Here is a 17,123-nt window from a genome sequence, read left to right as displayed (position 1 = left end):
CCTGTATTTTCAGTTCCTATCTGTACCAGTGTACATCCTCTGGTCTAGCCAGACTTGCAAGGTTGAATTCGAGTCATGGTAGTGGGAGCGGGGAGGAAGCATTTAGGAACTAGAGGAAAGTTGTATTTCTCACTGGAGATCCCCTTGCAGAGGGGTTTTGAGGAGGAGATGAGCCAGTTAACTTCTACAAAGATAATTTTCTCTTTAAAACTATGTGCAGAGTATAGCAGTGAGTAGTTTGTAGCAACCGTTTAATAACATTAAGTTTAAATTAATGTTTATGTAAACTTATTCAAGATCATTACTACTTTTTTCTTTTATATTTTTAGATGTTGGATGTTTACAGTCTGATTCCTTTTGACAATCCAGATGGTGGCGTTTGGAAGCAAGGATTTGACATTACCTATAATACTGATGAATGGGACACTGAGCCCCTTCAAGTCTTTGTGGTGCCTCATTCCCATAACGACCCAGGTAAAATTTGCATTTCAAAAAATTAGCGATTCCTTTAGAGATGCTGGTGGCACTGTGGGTTAGGCATTGGACTGCTAGCTGCAAAGTGGGTGGTTCAAACCCACCTGCTCTACAGAAGAAAGGTACACTCTGTTCCTGTAAAGACTGGCAGTTTCTGAAAGCCCAGAGAGGGTCTCTGTGAATAGGAGTCGACTTGATGGCAGTGGGATTGGGTCACGTCCCTTTAAACACAGCGTGTTTGAATGAGAATCCCAGAGAGGCCACATCTCACATTTTTGAACCATTGCCTGACATTTAACACTAGCATGTTCTTTATATATATTGTTGGATTTTAGTGTTTCCATTCATCAGTTTATGTGTTATTACAGGGCAGTTCTTGTGTGGTATGAAATAACCATAGGAAAGTGATTTGAGGGGCAAACACGTTGTATACAGTGGATGTACTAAGTTCAGGAAAATTATTGAGTAGTTGTATACTTTACATTATGGAAGACAGAGGGCTCATGGTAAGAGTGAATCTTTAAGATGGAGAATACAGAATAAAGTGGTGGTTGAGGGCATTGGTGTGATGTCAGGGTGGCATGGGTGTGAGTCCCAGCTCCGTTACTGTTAGTTGATGACTGATTACTTAATTCCTCCAGACTCAGGCATTGTTCACCTGGACATTTATCATCAATATTAACTACTTCAGAGGGTGACAATGATTTAAAGGGATCATACGTGGCAGAAGAGTAGTTTTGCTTTTTAAAATTATCATTGTAGTTAATATGTGATAACTTTTGGGGACATTTTCTTTCCCTGAGGGTAAGAAGAAATGGCTAAAATATTGAAAAACATATTTTGATGTACATACAAGCACAGAGTAAATGCCTCCTGAATTGTAGTTTTGGGGAAAAAAATATTTTGCTCCTCCAAAGACTTCTTTTGAAGAGATTCTTTTACTTTTATTTGTTATCTTAATTTCATCAATATTTTGAGAGACACCAATATTCACCTAGTAATTAGTTTTTATTTTTCATTTCAACATTCATTTATCTTTTAATTATGCCCTTTTTGGCTATTTCTAAGACAGCATAACTTGTACATTGTACTTAGATGCATGATGACAACTACATGTGTGCGTGCATGTGTGTGTGTGTGTGTGTGTGTATGTGTGTGTGTGTGTGTCATGGATTGAATTACATAACCCCAAAATATGTGTCAGCTGTGCTGGGCCATGATTCTCAGTTTGTTGATATTTATGCAATGATTTATGTTGCCTGTTACATGATATATAATCACCCTCGTGATGTAATGATGTGATCGGTCAGTCAGTTGTCAGGGGATTAGGGTGAGATCCAACATTTTTACTCAGATCATAGACCTAATTCAATGTGAGAAGCGTTTCCTTGGGATAGAAGGGGAGAGCAGGTAGCAGAGAAGGAAGAACTTGTGGAAGTCTCTCTTTGTGTCTGTCACAAAGAGAAGAGCTGGGAATGGAGCGCATCCTTTGAGTACTCTGCATTAAGAACCTCCTCGACCCAGAGGAAGATTGATGCCCAAACACATACATATGTTCAAGGATGTTGGGTGCTCAGATGTTGAAAGGAGACGAGGGCTGGCAGAGAGAGGAAAGCCTTCGTCTAGAGCTGGTGCCCTGCAGTTGGACTTCTAGCCTCTTACCTTGTGAACGTTTCTGTTAGTTAGAGCAGACAGTTGTATTTCTGTTAAAGCAGCACCAGATAACGGAGTATGAATGCTGCTGCTGAGGGTGATATGCGGCTTGGGAGATCGAGCATGGATACTGGCATGTTTGAATTTCCAAGAACTATATGAAATCAAATATCGTGTCGTATAAATTTGTGGTGAGCAGTTGCCACACACATGCAGATATGACCCTGATTCTCTTTTGTCATTGGTTTTAATGCCTTTATCTTTTTTATAAATATTTTTAGTCTTTTCTTCCTATGTTCAGCATTATATTCTTTTTAAGTTTCAACCTGTTCCTTCAAATCTGAATTCAGGATAGCCAGGCATCTTGGAGAGACTTCAGAGGTTTGGAGCCAGACAGAATGAGGCAGGCAGGCAGGCAGGCACCTCAGCTCTGCTGTGCACTTCCATGTTACCTTGGGCACTTTTGTTATTTATTAGTAAAACGTAGATCGTCCGAGTGGAGTAAATAGCATGTTCAGTGAAGGCTAGTTGAAAGACAAGTACTGTATAAAAGATTCGGAAAAGCATATCTAGTCAAAATTCCTTTTATTTGTGTGTGCACCAGATTGAATCGGTGTCTGTTGCTGTAGAGTCAAGTACGGAATCGTGGTAATGCTGGGTGTACAGAGCAGCACTGCTTCTCACAGGTCAAATTTGTGACCTTTCGGAAGCAGATTGCCTCTCACTTGGGTACATACTGCCAACCTCTTGGCTCATAGTTCAGTACTTAAATTGTTCAAGCCAGTTGGATGAAATTGTATAAGTGCATTTAGGGGAGGGGTGCTAAAAACATCTATCTTTAATTGCTAGGCTCACATTCAATGAGATGAAGTGCTCACATATGTGTGGCCTGGGACTGCCTATGGGACTACAGATTTTTTTTTACTCTCATTCTGAAATATTTACTTATTGAATGAAAAAGCAGCAGAACCACTTGGACTATTAGAAATAGTCTTTTTTTTGGCTTTCTGCCAGTCATGGTGCCTTACATGTGTTCTTGTTATTTAATTGGATATGTGCTATAATCCTATTGTGTAACCTTCATAGTAAGCTTATAAATATACTTCATGATACATTTTCTTGAGTCACCATTGTATGAAGCCCACCTCTTTTCCCTTTTTGATGTTTAAACAACAACAAAACCCCCACGGAAATTAGACTTATTAGCCATTCCTCCTTTGTTTCCATTTGTAATTCCCACCAATCTCATTTCTTGATATTCTAAATTGTGGACACCTGTATTAGTCTGGGTTCTTTAGAGAAACAAATCCACAGAAACTCCTGTATACGAGAGAGTTTTATATATAGGTTACGTGTGCATCAAGAAAACATCCCAACCCAGTGCTGCCCAAACCCACAAGTCCAACATTAATCCACTAACCCATATGTCCAACACCAGTCCACAAAGTCCTCCACCTCACAAAGCAGACGCAATGATGCCGACTGCAGGAGGAAAGCCGAGTCAGTGAACATGTAAGCATCTCAGCACTGGCAGGGGTCTCCACATGAGTGCTCCAGCACCCAGGGTTGCATCGGGGTAGGTCCGTGTGGCTTCTCCTTGGGGATGTCTTGCGGTTAGCCTTGCCAGCTCAAGCAGGGTGCGACCATCACAAAGCAAGAGATCTGAGAACTAGAAAGGCAAGGCCCACCAAGCCATTTATCCCTCCGCCCTTCAATTAATTCCACATGTGTTTATCGGCCAGGTTGGCACAATAAACTAAGTGACTCAACACCCAACTGTAATAATAAAATCTGGTTTACCTAGCAGATGCTTTGTAAACATGTTATTTCTTGCTCACCATAACCTTTGGAAGTTATTGCTCCTGTTTACTACAAAGACATTCCCAATGTGACAAGTTTTCACAGGTGAATATAACCAGAATATTTCTTGGTTGGATTACATGAATCTCCCAGTAGAAAAAAATGTGTGAGAACATGTGTCTCCTGCTCCACCCCCCACCCCTCACCCCTGCCCCATGCCTAGCCTAACACTTGGCATATAGTAATTGCTAAATAGACTTCAAAAATTTCATGGATGAATGGAATGAAGAGATAATGAGATTCTTCCACAAACTTTCTGAAACTGCCTCATATATGGGGCTAGTGAAAAATATTGAAAATAAGGTGGACTGCCCAAAGAACAAATAAATCTGTTTTGGAAGAAGTAGTCGGAGTGCTTGTCAGAAGCCAGGTTGGTGAGTGAGACTTGGTTTCATGTACCTTGGGAATGTTATCAGAAAACACCAGTCCTTGGAAAGGACTTCTTGCTTGCTAAAGTAAAAGGGCAGCGAACAGAGGAAAGGCCTTCAAGGCGATGCATTGACACAGTGGCAACAGCATTGGGCTCAAACATGACAATTTAAGAATGGGCAGTGTTTGTTTCTATTGTGCATAGAGTTGGAAATAATTTTATGTCAACAACAGCAACGTGTATGTGAGGCCTTTCATGTCTCTACCCCTCCCCAGCTTTCTCTCTGCACATAACAATATTCACATTCACCTACGTAGGGGGTACAAAACAAAACAAAACAAAATGGAAAAAAGCTCTGCTGGGCAGACCATTTGTGGTACACATTTTCCCCAGTAGGTGAGCATCTAGTCACTTGCCCTGAGTTAGTGCACCCAGGGGCGTTGCATGGGAAGGTTCTCTCTGGGCACAGTGAATGTTTTCATGAAAGCTGTTTCGCTGTGAAATTTTGTTTCCTGCTTGGGAAAAATACCACACAAACTGTTGTGATGTTGAACACAGTTTATAAGGACAGTATTATGGGTAAAACTTAGTGTATGAGTGGTTTTCTTGTTTCAGAAAAGGTAAAAATGTCAATTGATGACAAACCTCATTTTATACATATGTCAACTTCCCAAATGTATAGAAATGTCGACTCTTAATGCATTTGGTGTTTTTTTCCCACAAGGTCAGACTGTTAATCAAGCTTTCTATTTAGAGGTTTTGTAAAGATTTTGTAACAGTTTGTGACAAAAAAGTCCTGATTTGTGGCAGACAGGGTACTGATTTTGCTACCATGACAATGCACCTGCTCACGCAGCCATCTCAGTGTGTCACTTTTTGGAGAAAACGACAGCATGCCCCTCTTGCCCCATGCTCCTTACTCACCTGATCTCATTCCGTGCAACCTCATTTTGTTTCTGCCAATGAAGAGGGACACGAAAGGACAGCGATTTGATTACAGAAGAAGTGAAGAAAAAAATGAGGGAGGTGCTGTCAGCCATCCAAACAAGATAAGTTTGAAAAATGTTTCTAAGAATGAAATCACAGATTTGACAAATGTATTAAGTATAATAGAGAGTACTTTGAAAGTGATAGGTCGTTTTGTAAAAAAATTTAAATACATAGCTTTGAAAAAAGAATTGTTTTTTTGAGTGCCCCTCGTATGGATGGCACTTTTGTTCAATAAGGGCTGGAGCTTCTCTCTTCCTAGCTATCATGTATCTCTAGTGCCCCGAGTGGTAACTGCCCCCTACCAACACCAGACCACTTTTTTTTTTCCAGCACATTTTTTAAATTTTATTTTATTTTTTATGAAATCATTTTATTGGAGGCTTGTACAAATCATCACAATCCATACACACATCCATTGTGTCAAGCACATTTGTGCATTTGTTGCCATCATTATTCTCAAAACATTTGCTTTCTACTTGAGCCCTTGATATCAGCTCCTCACCAAACCACTTTTTGTCAAGTTGAAATGACTCATGGGATAATTCCCCCTGCCCCCCCACCCCCCATCAGGTGCTTTGTCAGAGTGGACCTCTGCTCCATGGCGCTTTCTGTCCTAGGACACTGGCCTTCTGCTGAGGTGATTCTTGGTGCATCCAAACTGCCAGCCTTTTTGTAGCAGCTGATGCATAACCATTTGTGCAGGCCGGGGTCTCCTAACTGACACAGTATTGTAGCTCACACATTTGGTCAAATCAGTAATGAGCACATGAATTTTACTCTTGAAGACTCAAATGAAATATTTGATGGTTTCCATGGCCTACACTTCAACTTCCCTTCTACTTTGTTTCTATTCCTCTAGGCAGTGCCTCATTTTAAATGCAGTCTTCATGGTACCATGAACAACAGCTGTTATTAAGCTCTTCTTGCGCAGAGCTGCCTGTGCTTTTGAGATTTTTTTTTTTTCCACATTAGGGTTCTTACTGTAGTTAGAATGTTGTTTTGTGGGAAGACATCCCTAATAACTGTTCCTGACTGCAATAAATGAATGGTGTGTTGGTATCCTAGCAACGACAGTTGGATCTTTTTGTCTCAGTAAAAGATGTTAATGACCCTTGCCCTCAGGCCCTTCTCCACTTGAGGAAAGAATAATGGTCAGAAAATGGGCCTTTTAAGAAAAGAAAGCAATTCTTGCCACCCTGCAAAATGTTAGAGAAAGGAACCTGCCAACTTTCTTAATTTTTTTACTATCACTCCTTAACAAAAGTCAACTTTACATGAAGTAAATTGTTGTATGAAAAACAGAATCATTCCGACCACGAAAAACCACTCTTGGAAAAGATTTTGAAAAAGAGAAAAAGTATGTGCACATACATTCCAAGTCAAGATGTGACTCAGTAATGGGAAATCTTTGTATAATACTTCTAAATGAATGTGTAATTAGGCAATTTACTTTCTAAATGAGATTTGTTTGCATTTTCTGCAACAACAATTTAAAATAAGCTTTAGCTCAGTTCTGAATTTTTGTCTGTTGAGGATAGAAATATTTAAAATAGGTTTTTAGAAGTTTCCTGTATTTATGCCCCTAACTTAGAGAATTTTTCTTGCTTTATTTGTACATATGTGGATATTCTTTTCGTACCATTTTGGTAATATTCCATCAAGAAAAGGTGGATTTCAAATGATATTTGCATCTTAATAAAATTCTGAATTATATTTTCTTCTAGTTTAAAGATATGGAACAATTGCCATACGATATTTACTCATGTGATTCACATGAGTTAAAGCACAATTGGAAAAGAATTATTAAGTAAGGCTGATAGCTTTATACTGTTATGTTTTGGAAAGTTTTGAATCACAGACCATGAAATTAAATGTTAGTTGATTGATACATGTTCGTGTTGTATTTAATAAGCTGAGTAAAACACAATTACAGCACCTTTGTATCTACAATCTTAATTCTTTGCTTCCTACTAGTTAAAACTGCTGAAATACTTTGTTAATTTTCCTTCAAAGAAATCACAGTGTGTAGAGAGAAGATAAGGTATGCTAAATGGAATGTTGGACAGCATATTCTTAGTTAAGTAATTTGTAAAATGAATATTAGAAAATAATCCCCCATGTGGTATGACTATAAAATAGTAGGAAGACGTAGGCCCAAGAGTCAAGCTGGAAAATAATTTTCTTTTATACATTGCATTCTAACAGAATTTTTATTGACCGAATGATGAGATTTTCAGCTTTCTTTTTTTAAGGAAATCTTTTTAAAAAAAATAAATTTACATTTAGTTTTATATCATAATTAGTTTAGAAATGAAATACTTTGTTTATGTATCCTTACTCTGAAAAAGATTGTAAAAGCCCAAAGTGAGGAAATAATAGTGTGGCGTTATTTTAAAACTTCCATGCAAATATTTTAAGTATGGTTGACAGAAAGCAATTCTGGCCAGAAAGCGTTGGGCCACGTCCATACAGATGAGCATTACCTTGGTGACTTTGAGTCAGATTGGAGTGGGATGGTAGTTCAGGAGAGGCTTGTCTGTGGACGTTCCTCAAATGTGGAATGTTTTCTTCTATTTAGTTACAACAATAGTTAATGTGGTTTGGACTGGTGTGATGGGAAATTTGAGTTGCTGGAGCTATAATAGTATAAGGAAGAACTGAAAACTAGCATTCATTGCCTGCTCTGTTACTATATGCAGTTGGGGACAGAGGAATCAAGGATGCCATTACTGCTGCGGAGTCAATTCTGAGTCAAAGTAAACAACGAGAGTAGAACTGCCCCATGGGTCACTAGGTCTTTCCTTCCTGGAAAAACTTGCTGGATTTGAGCCTTCTACCTCTCAGGGACTAGCTGAGCATTTAACCATTGTATCATTAGCTCCATGAGGCCAACATATTTTACAGTAATTTGTTCAAGATCAGTCAGTTATAAGTTGGCAGAGACTGACAATTTGAAGCTCAGGTTTGCCTCATTCCAAAACCCATGTCCTTTACATAAACTGCACTATTTCATAACAAACGTTTTGTTTCTTATTGCTTTGTGGGTTCTAGAAAATTCAACACATTGAATTAGTTGGGTTGTAAGATTTAGCAAATAAAAATACATCATGCTCAGTTAAGTTTGAGTTTCTATATAATAAATTATTTTTAGCATATGTATATCCTAAATATTGTATGCTACATACATGCTGATAATAAAAATTTATTCCTTCTTTAGTGGAAATTTAAATTTAACTTGGCTCTCTGAATTTTCTTTGACAATCTTAGTTATGGAAGTGGTAACATGGCTATTTAGAATTTTCTTTTCAAGGGGACTCTGGATGGGGCCTCATGTCTGCTTCCATAAAGATTACAGCGAAGGAAACTATGGAGTAGTTCTACTCGATAGCATGAGTCAGAATGGGCTTGACGGCACTGGACGACGACGACTCCTCATTCCACCTCTGTGGTATCCTCATTTCACAAATGAGAGAGCAGAGGCTCCAGAGAGGTTATGGTCCTGGACTGTGGAAGAGCTGGCCTTGAACCCAGGATACCTGGTTCTGGAGTCGGGACTCAACCATTATTTAATATGGCCATCACTTTCTGAAACGAGGGCTAGAACATCTGGGAGGCACGCCTTTTAAGTGTATTCAAGCCAAGTGTTACCTATTTTAGTATTATTAATCATAAAAATGACTTATTAAGCATTTGACAAAAATAGACAACTTACTGCACTATTTTCTGTCCCTTTTCCCTTCTGACTTTTTTTCTTTTGTTCATTCCTTATTGAAATGGATGTGCTGTCCGTAAATACTACATTAGTACATGAGATGGTGAGTGATTTTTCTCATTGATGCATTTTTCATAAGTATAAAGTGATTTAGGAGCAACATTTCCCAGTTTTTAAATGTGATTTCTTCTAGAAACTAGTAAGTTTGCCCAGTGTCTGCATGACCATAAGGCTGAGTAGATACCTTACATACCCTGAGATTACTTCACAGATCTAGAAATTATTTTGGAAGTTGATCTCACAAATGCAGGTATCAGGTATCAAGGTATGCAGGTCTTTTAAAGGACACTGGGAAAGCAATATAATAAGGGGTCACAGTTGGCTATTACACTGATGCAGCTTCAGGGTGAACAAAACTCCAGCTGTCCTAACAGTAATGCAAATGGCTTTGCTTGTGGTGTGGGATGAAATTTCCAGTGACAGCATCTTACACGGATTCAAAAAGTGCTGTATCTCAAGCAACTTAATGGGAGTGAAGATGATATGCTTAGAAAGCTGTCATAGGACACTGCATCACCTGAAAAAAGGTTAGGGGCTTTGGAAAGCTGAGTTCAAAAGCACTAAAAAACGAAAAAAATCAGCCAATTTGTCTTAACGCTGTTAGGTGCTGTCAGTTCAGACTTACAGCGACCCTTTGTATAAATATAATAGAATGAAACAGTCCCATCCTGTGCCATCCTCACGGTCCTTCCTATAATGGAGCCAGCCCACTGTTAAATCCACATGTCAGTCCATCTCCTTGAGGGTTCTCCTCTTTTTCGCTGACCTACAAGCATGATGCCCCTTTCTCAGGGCTGGCCCCTCATGGTAACATTTCTGAAGTGCATGAGCAAAGCCTCTCTCTCCATCCTCCATTCTGAGGAGGACTCCAGCTGTGTTTCTTCTAAGACAGACTGCTGTTCTGGCAGTCCTTGATACTTGCAGTATTCTTTGCTGACACCATAATCTAAATGCATAATTTCTTCTCTGCCAGGCTTTCTTAGTTATTATTCACCTTTTGCATGCACATGAGGTGATTAAAATACCATGGCTCAGGTTTAGTCAGGTGTACCTTAATCTTCAGATGTACCTTTGATCTTAAATACTTTAAAAGAGATCCTTGATAACAGATCTGGAAAACCACAGCCTTGACTTTGACTTTACCCGAAAGCTTGCATCACTTTCTAAATTCTGTTCTTTAGGCCTCCCTAGTCTCTTATTCCCCATTTCTATGTGCATTATAGGGCTTAGCCAATTTTTTAAAGCAAAATTCTGGTAGTGATCTCATTTCCTGTTTTCCTGTGTGTCCTTTTTTTTTAGTTTATCCTTCACTGTTAGTACAGCTACTTCTGAAAGCAAAGGTGAGAAAACATAATAACTTCTTTCCTTAAATGTTTTCAGCAAGAAATAACAAGACTACATTAGAAAGCTTTCAGGGATCTGACTCCACACTTCTCCCTCCGTCCCCACTGTGTGTGCTGCAGTCCAGTCATACCCAGGCCCTGTCTGCTCCCTGAGATGGACGCTAACTTTCATGTCTTACTGGACTTTTTTCCATGTGCTCTTACTTCTGTTTGGAATGACCAGCCTTCCCTCTACCCAGATGATGACATCTAAGAAGTGCTCTTGTGCCTCCTGTTAGGCATTTACCTTTCCTCTAGCTATACAGCATTTTGTTTCTTTTTTCACTACTGAATCTGCTTTCACTTAGCTGTGGCTTCTTGTTTTTCCTTATTATATGCCTACTCTATGTTTGGAGGAATCAACCAGAATGTTATTTAAAACTCTGACTGTATGGGGAGGGGTTTACCATATAATACAAACGTTAGAAGTCAAATGAGCGTCCTATTTGAGTGACAGAGATACCATAATAAATTGTATTTAATGCCTTATGCTGTGTCTGCCCTTGAACTAGACATACTGTAAATGCTTCATGACTTATAAGCTACGATGATCAATCTAAAATTTAAAAAGACTAAACAAATTAATTAATTGGGTTTTGGCCCATTTCTCCCTGAGTCCATTATATGTTGCTGTGTTTTTGCAGACTGATAGCCTCCAGGCCTTTCTTCCATGCACCTCTGTGTGGCTTCTAATATGCAAATCAGTTCAGTAGAAGCTGGTTAGGAGCCACCCCCCTCCCCCAGGCATTCCAGTGAATAATTGCTATGTGCTTAATTGCTCCAGTCCATTGAAAATATACAACAAATAAAAGATAAAATAGTGGCATTAAATTTTCACTTAGAACACAGGGAATCCAGGGCGGATGATCCCTTCAGGACCAGTGATATGAGTGGTGATACTGGGAGCGTAGAGGGAGAGTGGGTAGGAAAGAGGGAACCGATTACAAGGAACTATATGTGACTTCCTCCCTGGGGGACGGACAACCGAAAAGTGGGTGAAGGGAGATGTCGGACAGGGCAAGATATGACAAAATAATAATTTATAAATTATCAAGGGCTCATGAGGTTGGGGGAAGCGGGGAGGGAGGGGAAAAAATGAGCTGGCCAGGGGCTTAAGTGGAGAGCAAATGTTTTGAGAATGATGAGGGCAATGAATGTACAAATGTGCTTTACACAATTGATGTATATATGGATTATGATAAGAGTCATATGGGCCCTTAATAAAACAATTTAAAAAAGATAACGGACCAGGGCTCAAGTAGAAAGCAAATGTTTTGAGAATAATGATGGCAACAAATGTACAAATATGCTTGACACAATAGATGTATGTATGGATTGTGATAAGAATTGTAAGATCCCCCAATAAAATGATTTAAAGAAAAAAGTTTTTCACTTAGGCCAGCCACTTTGTAGTTTCCAGCTATGCACTCTTGTTATAAAAATGACATCATGTGAATAACTAAACATGGAATTCTGGGTGGAAGGCTTGAGCCCCTCCAGAGGTATGTCAGAAGAGAAGCCTGGACACCTACTTCTAACAAATCAGCCCTTAGAAGTCCTGCAAAGCACAGTTCTGCTCTGACACACACAGGATCGTCGTGAGTCCAGATTGGCTCGAGAACAACTTGTGCTGGTGGTAGAGGGAGAAAGAACAAATTAGAATGTGTTCTTAATATTGTTCAGGCCTTGGTTCAATTTCGAAGTGTATTCAATGGAAAGAAAAAGGCTGTAAATTGACCACTTAAAATAAATCAGTTTGCAACTCAATGTCCTAAGATTATTGAATCTAGAGGTAGGAGTATAATTTTATGACATGAAAATTCATCCCATGCAACTTTTCATAAAATACTGTTTCTGATTGGTCTCATGCTAATATACAATTGTAGTTTTACTGTAATTTAAAAAAGAAAGATCCAATTCAGTGTAAAAAGGAATACTTGATTACTCTATTGTATAAGAGCAATAAAAGCTAATTTACTGTTATATTACTCAATATTGAAAACTGCAAGAGGCTATCTTTTAGTTCATTCTTCATTAATTGTGCTATATTGTAGTGGTATTAGTAGCTATTATAGATGAGTTTTATGGAAGGCTTTTAAGTTGACATATCTGAGCTTATATTTTGTCTCGTGTAAATATCTTTGACACATTTTCTGCCTGGTTGTTGAAGGGCAAATGAAGTGTTGAAGGCAAAATGGATTACTGTAATAAGTCACTGTGATTCCTGAATGAAAATTCCTGTGATGAACCATTTTTGAAATCATTTGTTTCAAAACAAGTTTTGAAACCATTAGTTCGTAACAAATTAATAACTGATAAAATAAGTAGATTTTCTTAAAAAACAAAAACAAGAAAACTTTTACTACTGATTTTTGTAAAGGCTGCTCCTCCTAAGCTTGACTTTTTTGCTAGATTATAGGAGGTTTTATAATTACTTCTAGAGGCATTCCCCTGATCATTACTCTTTAATAGCTAAGTAATTAAAAATTAGTCTTGACCTTTGTTAAAAGTTAAATGAAAGGCTGTATGATGTTTTAAAGATGGTTACTTCTAATAAACCACGACATCAAAAACTAAACTCACTCGATCGGGTGGTATAGTGGGCTGCGAATTGGGCCGCTAGTTATAGATTAGGAAGGTTTGAATCCATCAGCTGCTCTTTGGGAGAAAGAGAGACTGTTGGTTCCTGTAAAGATTTAAACTCTTGGAAAGCCCAAAGGGACGCTTCTGCTTTATTCTATAAGATCACTATGAGGTGATAATTCTCATTAAGCAATACAAAACAAATTCACTGCTATGAAGTCGATTTTTCTGACTTATAGCAACCTGATAGGAGAGGCTAAAACTGGCCCTGTGGGTTTCTGGGAGTGGAAAGCCGCATCTTTCTCCCTCAGAGGCCTGATGAACTTGGTAGATTAGAACTGCTCTCCTTGTGGTTAGCAGCCCAATAAGCCCACTGCGCCACGAGGACTCCTTCATAATTCCAATAGTGCCATTTAAATAATTTTCATAGCCCTTGTTACACACGTAAAAGAAACCTGGTACAGACAGACGTACATGTTATTTAGGAACAGGTTGGTTCAGCTTCATCTAGCAGTGTGATAGCTATCATGTTACATTAAACATTATGATAGCTATTGATAAAATAAATTCTTCCCACATGCTGTAATTGTAATTTACTGAGTATGAGTAGCACTCATTTTCTCTAAGGCATAGACTGGGTCTATCTGGATATGTAAGTTATAATGTGATAACCAGTATGTCTAAGATTCACTGCCTAAATAAGGAACCCTGGTGGTGTAGTAGTTTCTTGTTGGGCTATGATCTCTAAAGTCAGCAGTTCGAAACCATAAGCCGCTCCACAGGAGAGTCACTATGAGCTGGAATTGACTCAGTGAGTTTTGATTTTCTTTCTTTCTTTCTTTCTTTTTTTACGGGGTGAAGAGTCTAAAGAAGATTGCATTTTAGTATACTGCTTATGTGGTGGTCTTTGTTTTATATAAATTCAAGTTAGGATGGCTGTGCAGGAGCAGAGGAGCTACATTTTTTGGGGGAATACCCTTTGTTAGTAATATGTACCATATATAGTGTTGCAGTTTGTAATTTACTGATATTATTCTCAGGTCAAATCCCCAAACAAGAAAAGATTACCTTTATAAAGATAAGACAAAAGGCAACAATGAAGTTTTTTTGTTTTTTGTTTTTGATCACTTGGCTATTTTATTATCCGTTTTAATAGTGTTCTCAGCACACCAAATGGATAAACATCTCTACGACTTTTTTAAAAGATCATTTCATTGAGGACTCTTCCAGCTCTTATAACAATCCATACATCCATTGTACCAAGCATATTTGTACATGTGTTGTCATCATTATTTTCTAAACATTTACTTTCTTTTGAGCCCTTGTTATCAGCTCCTCTTTTTTCCCCTCTCTTCTCCCTTCCACCCTCGTGACCCCTTGATGAATTATAAATTATTACTATTTTTGTATCTTACACCATCCGCTGTCTCCCAGGTTTCTATTTTCAACTATACTGAGGTACTTTATTGTGCCAACCTACCTGGCCAATAAACACATGTGGGGTTAATTGAAGGGCGGAGGGATAAATGGCTCAGTGAGCCTCACCTTTCGAGTTCTTGGGTCTCATGCTTTCTGATAGTTGGACCAGGGTCCAGCTGCCTTAGCCAGTTCCTTGCTTCAGCTGGCAAGGCTGACTTCCCGTAAGACATCTCTGAGGAGAAGCCACATTGACCTACCCCGATGCAGCCCTGGGTGCTGGAGCACCCATGTGGAGAGCCCTACCAGAGCTGAGATGCTTGCACATTCACTGACTCAGCTTTCCTCCTGCAGTCGGCATCATTGCGTCTGTTTTGTGAGATGGAGGAGGACTTTGTGGATTGATGTTGGACATATGGGTTAATGTACTTGTGGGCTTGGGCAGCACTGGGTTGGGATGTTTTCTTGATGCGCACTTAACCTTTATATAAAACTTTCTCTTACACATGAGTTTCTCTAGATTTGTTTCTCTAAAGTACCCAGACTAACACAGGACATAAGGGCTAGTATTAGACACGGAATTGATCTGGACTGGGCTTGGGATGTTTTCTCAATATTCAATTGCTCTTGTATATAAAGCTTTCTTATTCCCATATAAGTCTCTCTGGATTTGTTTCCCTAGTCTTCCCTGATTAACACAAATATTTTGTACTGTATTTTCATTTGACTCAGAGGTCATGAACCTGCCACGTTGTAACTCAGCTGCCATCAAGTTGAACAGATAGCTTCATATTTCTCCCGTGGAGCAGTTGGTTGGCTTTGAAGCACCAACCTTTGTGGTTGGTATTCCAAGACTGATCCAACATTTTGCTGCTCAATAAATTATTTATGGAATGAATGAATGGATATTTCAGTTGAAGCAAAAAGGATAAATTCATTTAAAGTGGTGACATCACCCTTTTTAGATGCTCATTTTTGCTTTGCTGATAGTTTATTGCTTTTCTCTGCCCACCAGTTTTAATACATTTATTCACTTTTTGTCAACGAGTACAGTACGCATTGACTGTTAATTTAAAAGTGGGACAGGTTAAAAAGAAGAACTCTATGTAGTTCTGTTGTTTGACTGTGTAGACACTCCATCCATAACTCCTTAGATGAAAACCAGAGATTCTACAGGGAATCCATTTTTGTCTACCACCAGTAGGTGGGAATTGTAACTAGCCATTTTTGCCTTGACCATTCTTTGGCTTGCTTTATCTACAGTATGACACTGTGTTTGGAATTGAGCCTAGCAAAAAAAAATTTTCCTAGTCAAATTACCAATGTCTTCCAATGAATTTTTCAGTTGAATTTTGTAGAAAAAGTCAGCGAACCAAACTATCAATACATATACTTTTACTTCTGAAAACAAACTTTACATTGATATGTAGATTTTTGTTTGACAAGTTTCACCTCCCACTTCTAAACAAAGGGAAAATAAACAACTTTTTGGAACTAGTGCCTATTGCCAGAACTCTACTTTTCAATACCCTTGACAGCGCTCTAATTGCCTCTTACTCTGATGCTAGCTTTTAGATACAGTTTATACTTTTGGTTTTCTTTTAACTGATTTAATGGGCTGGGGCTTGTAGATGTGCTTCCGAAGATAGAATTTTGATGCTGTGTAGAAGAATTTTGTCAATTTGTTCAGATTTTTAAAATTAAAAACTGGAGATAAAATTACAATAAAATTGCCTACTATAGTTATTGTACCCATTGCTTGTGAATTAATTCCAACTCAGTGGCCTTCTAGGACAGCATAGAACTGCAGCTTGCACCAGGCTTCCAAGGTTGTTGACAGAAGTAGACCCATCCCAGTTTCCTTCCTTGGAGTGAGTTCATCCTGCTGACCTTTACTGCCCCACCAGGGCTCCGGTCATTATCCCAGCCATACAGAAATCCTTTTCGGCTATCTTTTACATTTCTTTTATTATGTACACATCTTTTACATTTCTTATTTGAATTTGTGTAGTTTTCAGAATATTTTTATCATTTTATTCTTAAAATATGCCTTTGTGAGTCCCTTGTCAACTCAGATTGGGTTTTATTAGTTGAAAACATTTGTTAGATTTTAAAAATGTCTTTATGTGACTAAAAGAAATCTAAGAATCCAAAAATAATGCAATGAAATTTGACTGCATTGAAATCAAATCAGACCTTTGTGGTGTATTTGTGTCTTGATTTAGGTTGGTTGAAGACTTTCGATGACTACTTTAGAGACAAGACTCAGTATATTTTAAATAATATGGTCATAAAGCTGAAAGAAGACTCAAGGAGGAAGTTTATATGGGCTGAGATATCTTACTTTTCAAAGTGGTGGGATATAATAGATATTCAGAAGAAGGATGCTGTTAAAAGGTTTGTTTTAAAACTTTTTCTTTTTGACATTTTGTAATAGATTATGTTGTTAACTAAGTGTTAGATTTTTCAGTAATTGAAAATTCTAAACATTATATCTGAAACTTAAAATATTTCTTATCCCATCTCTTCTTCCTTGATTTTGATTCACAAGAAGTAATTAGAAATGTTTCCAGCAAAATCTTGGAAACTTTGTCTTAGAAGTAGAAAACCACTAGACCCAAAG

At 38.3% G+C, this 17,123-nt stretch overlaps 1 protein-coding gene across 1 annotated transcript in view; it reads left to right on the top strand.

The window, feature by feature from the left end:
* The window catches only part of MAN2A1 (mannosidase alpha class 2A member 1), a 206,580-nt gene that overhangs the window by 37,291 nt on the left and 152,166 nt on the right, over positions 1-17,123 (top strand). Inside the window, exons 3-4 of the mRNA XM_004706587.2 lie at positions 330-474; positions 16,726-16,897. Coding sequence (XP_004706644.1) covers positions 330-474; positions 16,726-16,897 — 317 coding nt within the window. The remainder of the gene's footprint in view (positions 1-329; positions 475-16,725; positions 16,898-17,123) is intronic.

This window comes from Echinops telfairi, unplaced genomic scaffold (assembly GCF_000313985.2).
Source record: "Echinops telfairi isolate 266 unplaced genomic scaffold, ASM31398v2 ScPeMD7_7469;HRSCAF=8507_1, whole genome shotgun sequence".
NCBI lineage: Eukaryota > Metazoa > Chordata > Mammalia > Afrosoricida > Tenrecidae > Echinops > Echinops telfairi.
This window is presented reverse-complemented; position numbering and strand designations above follow the sequence as displayed.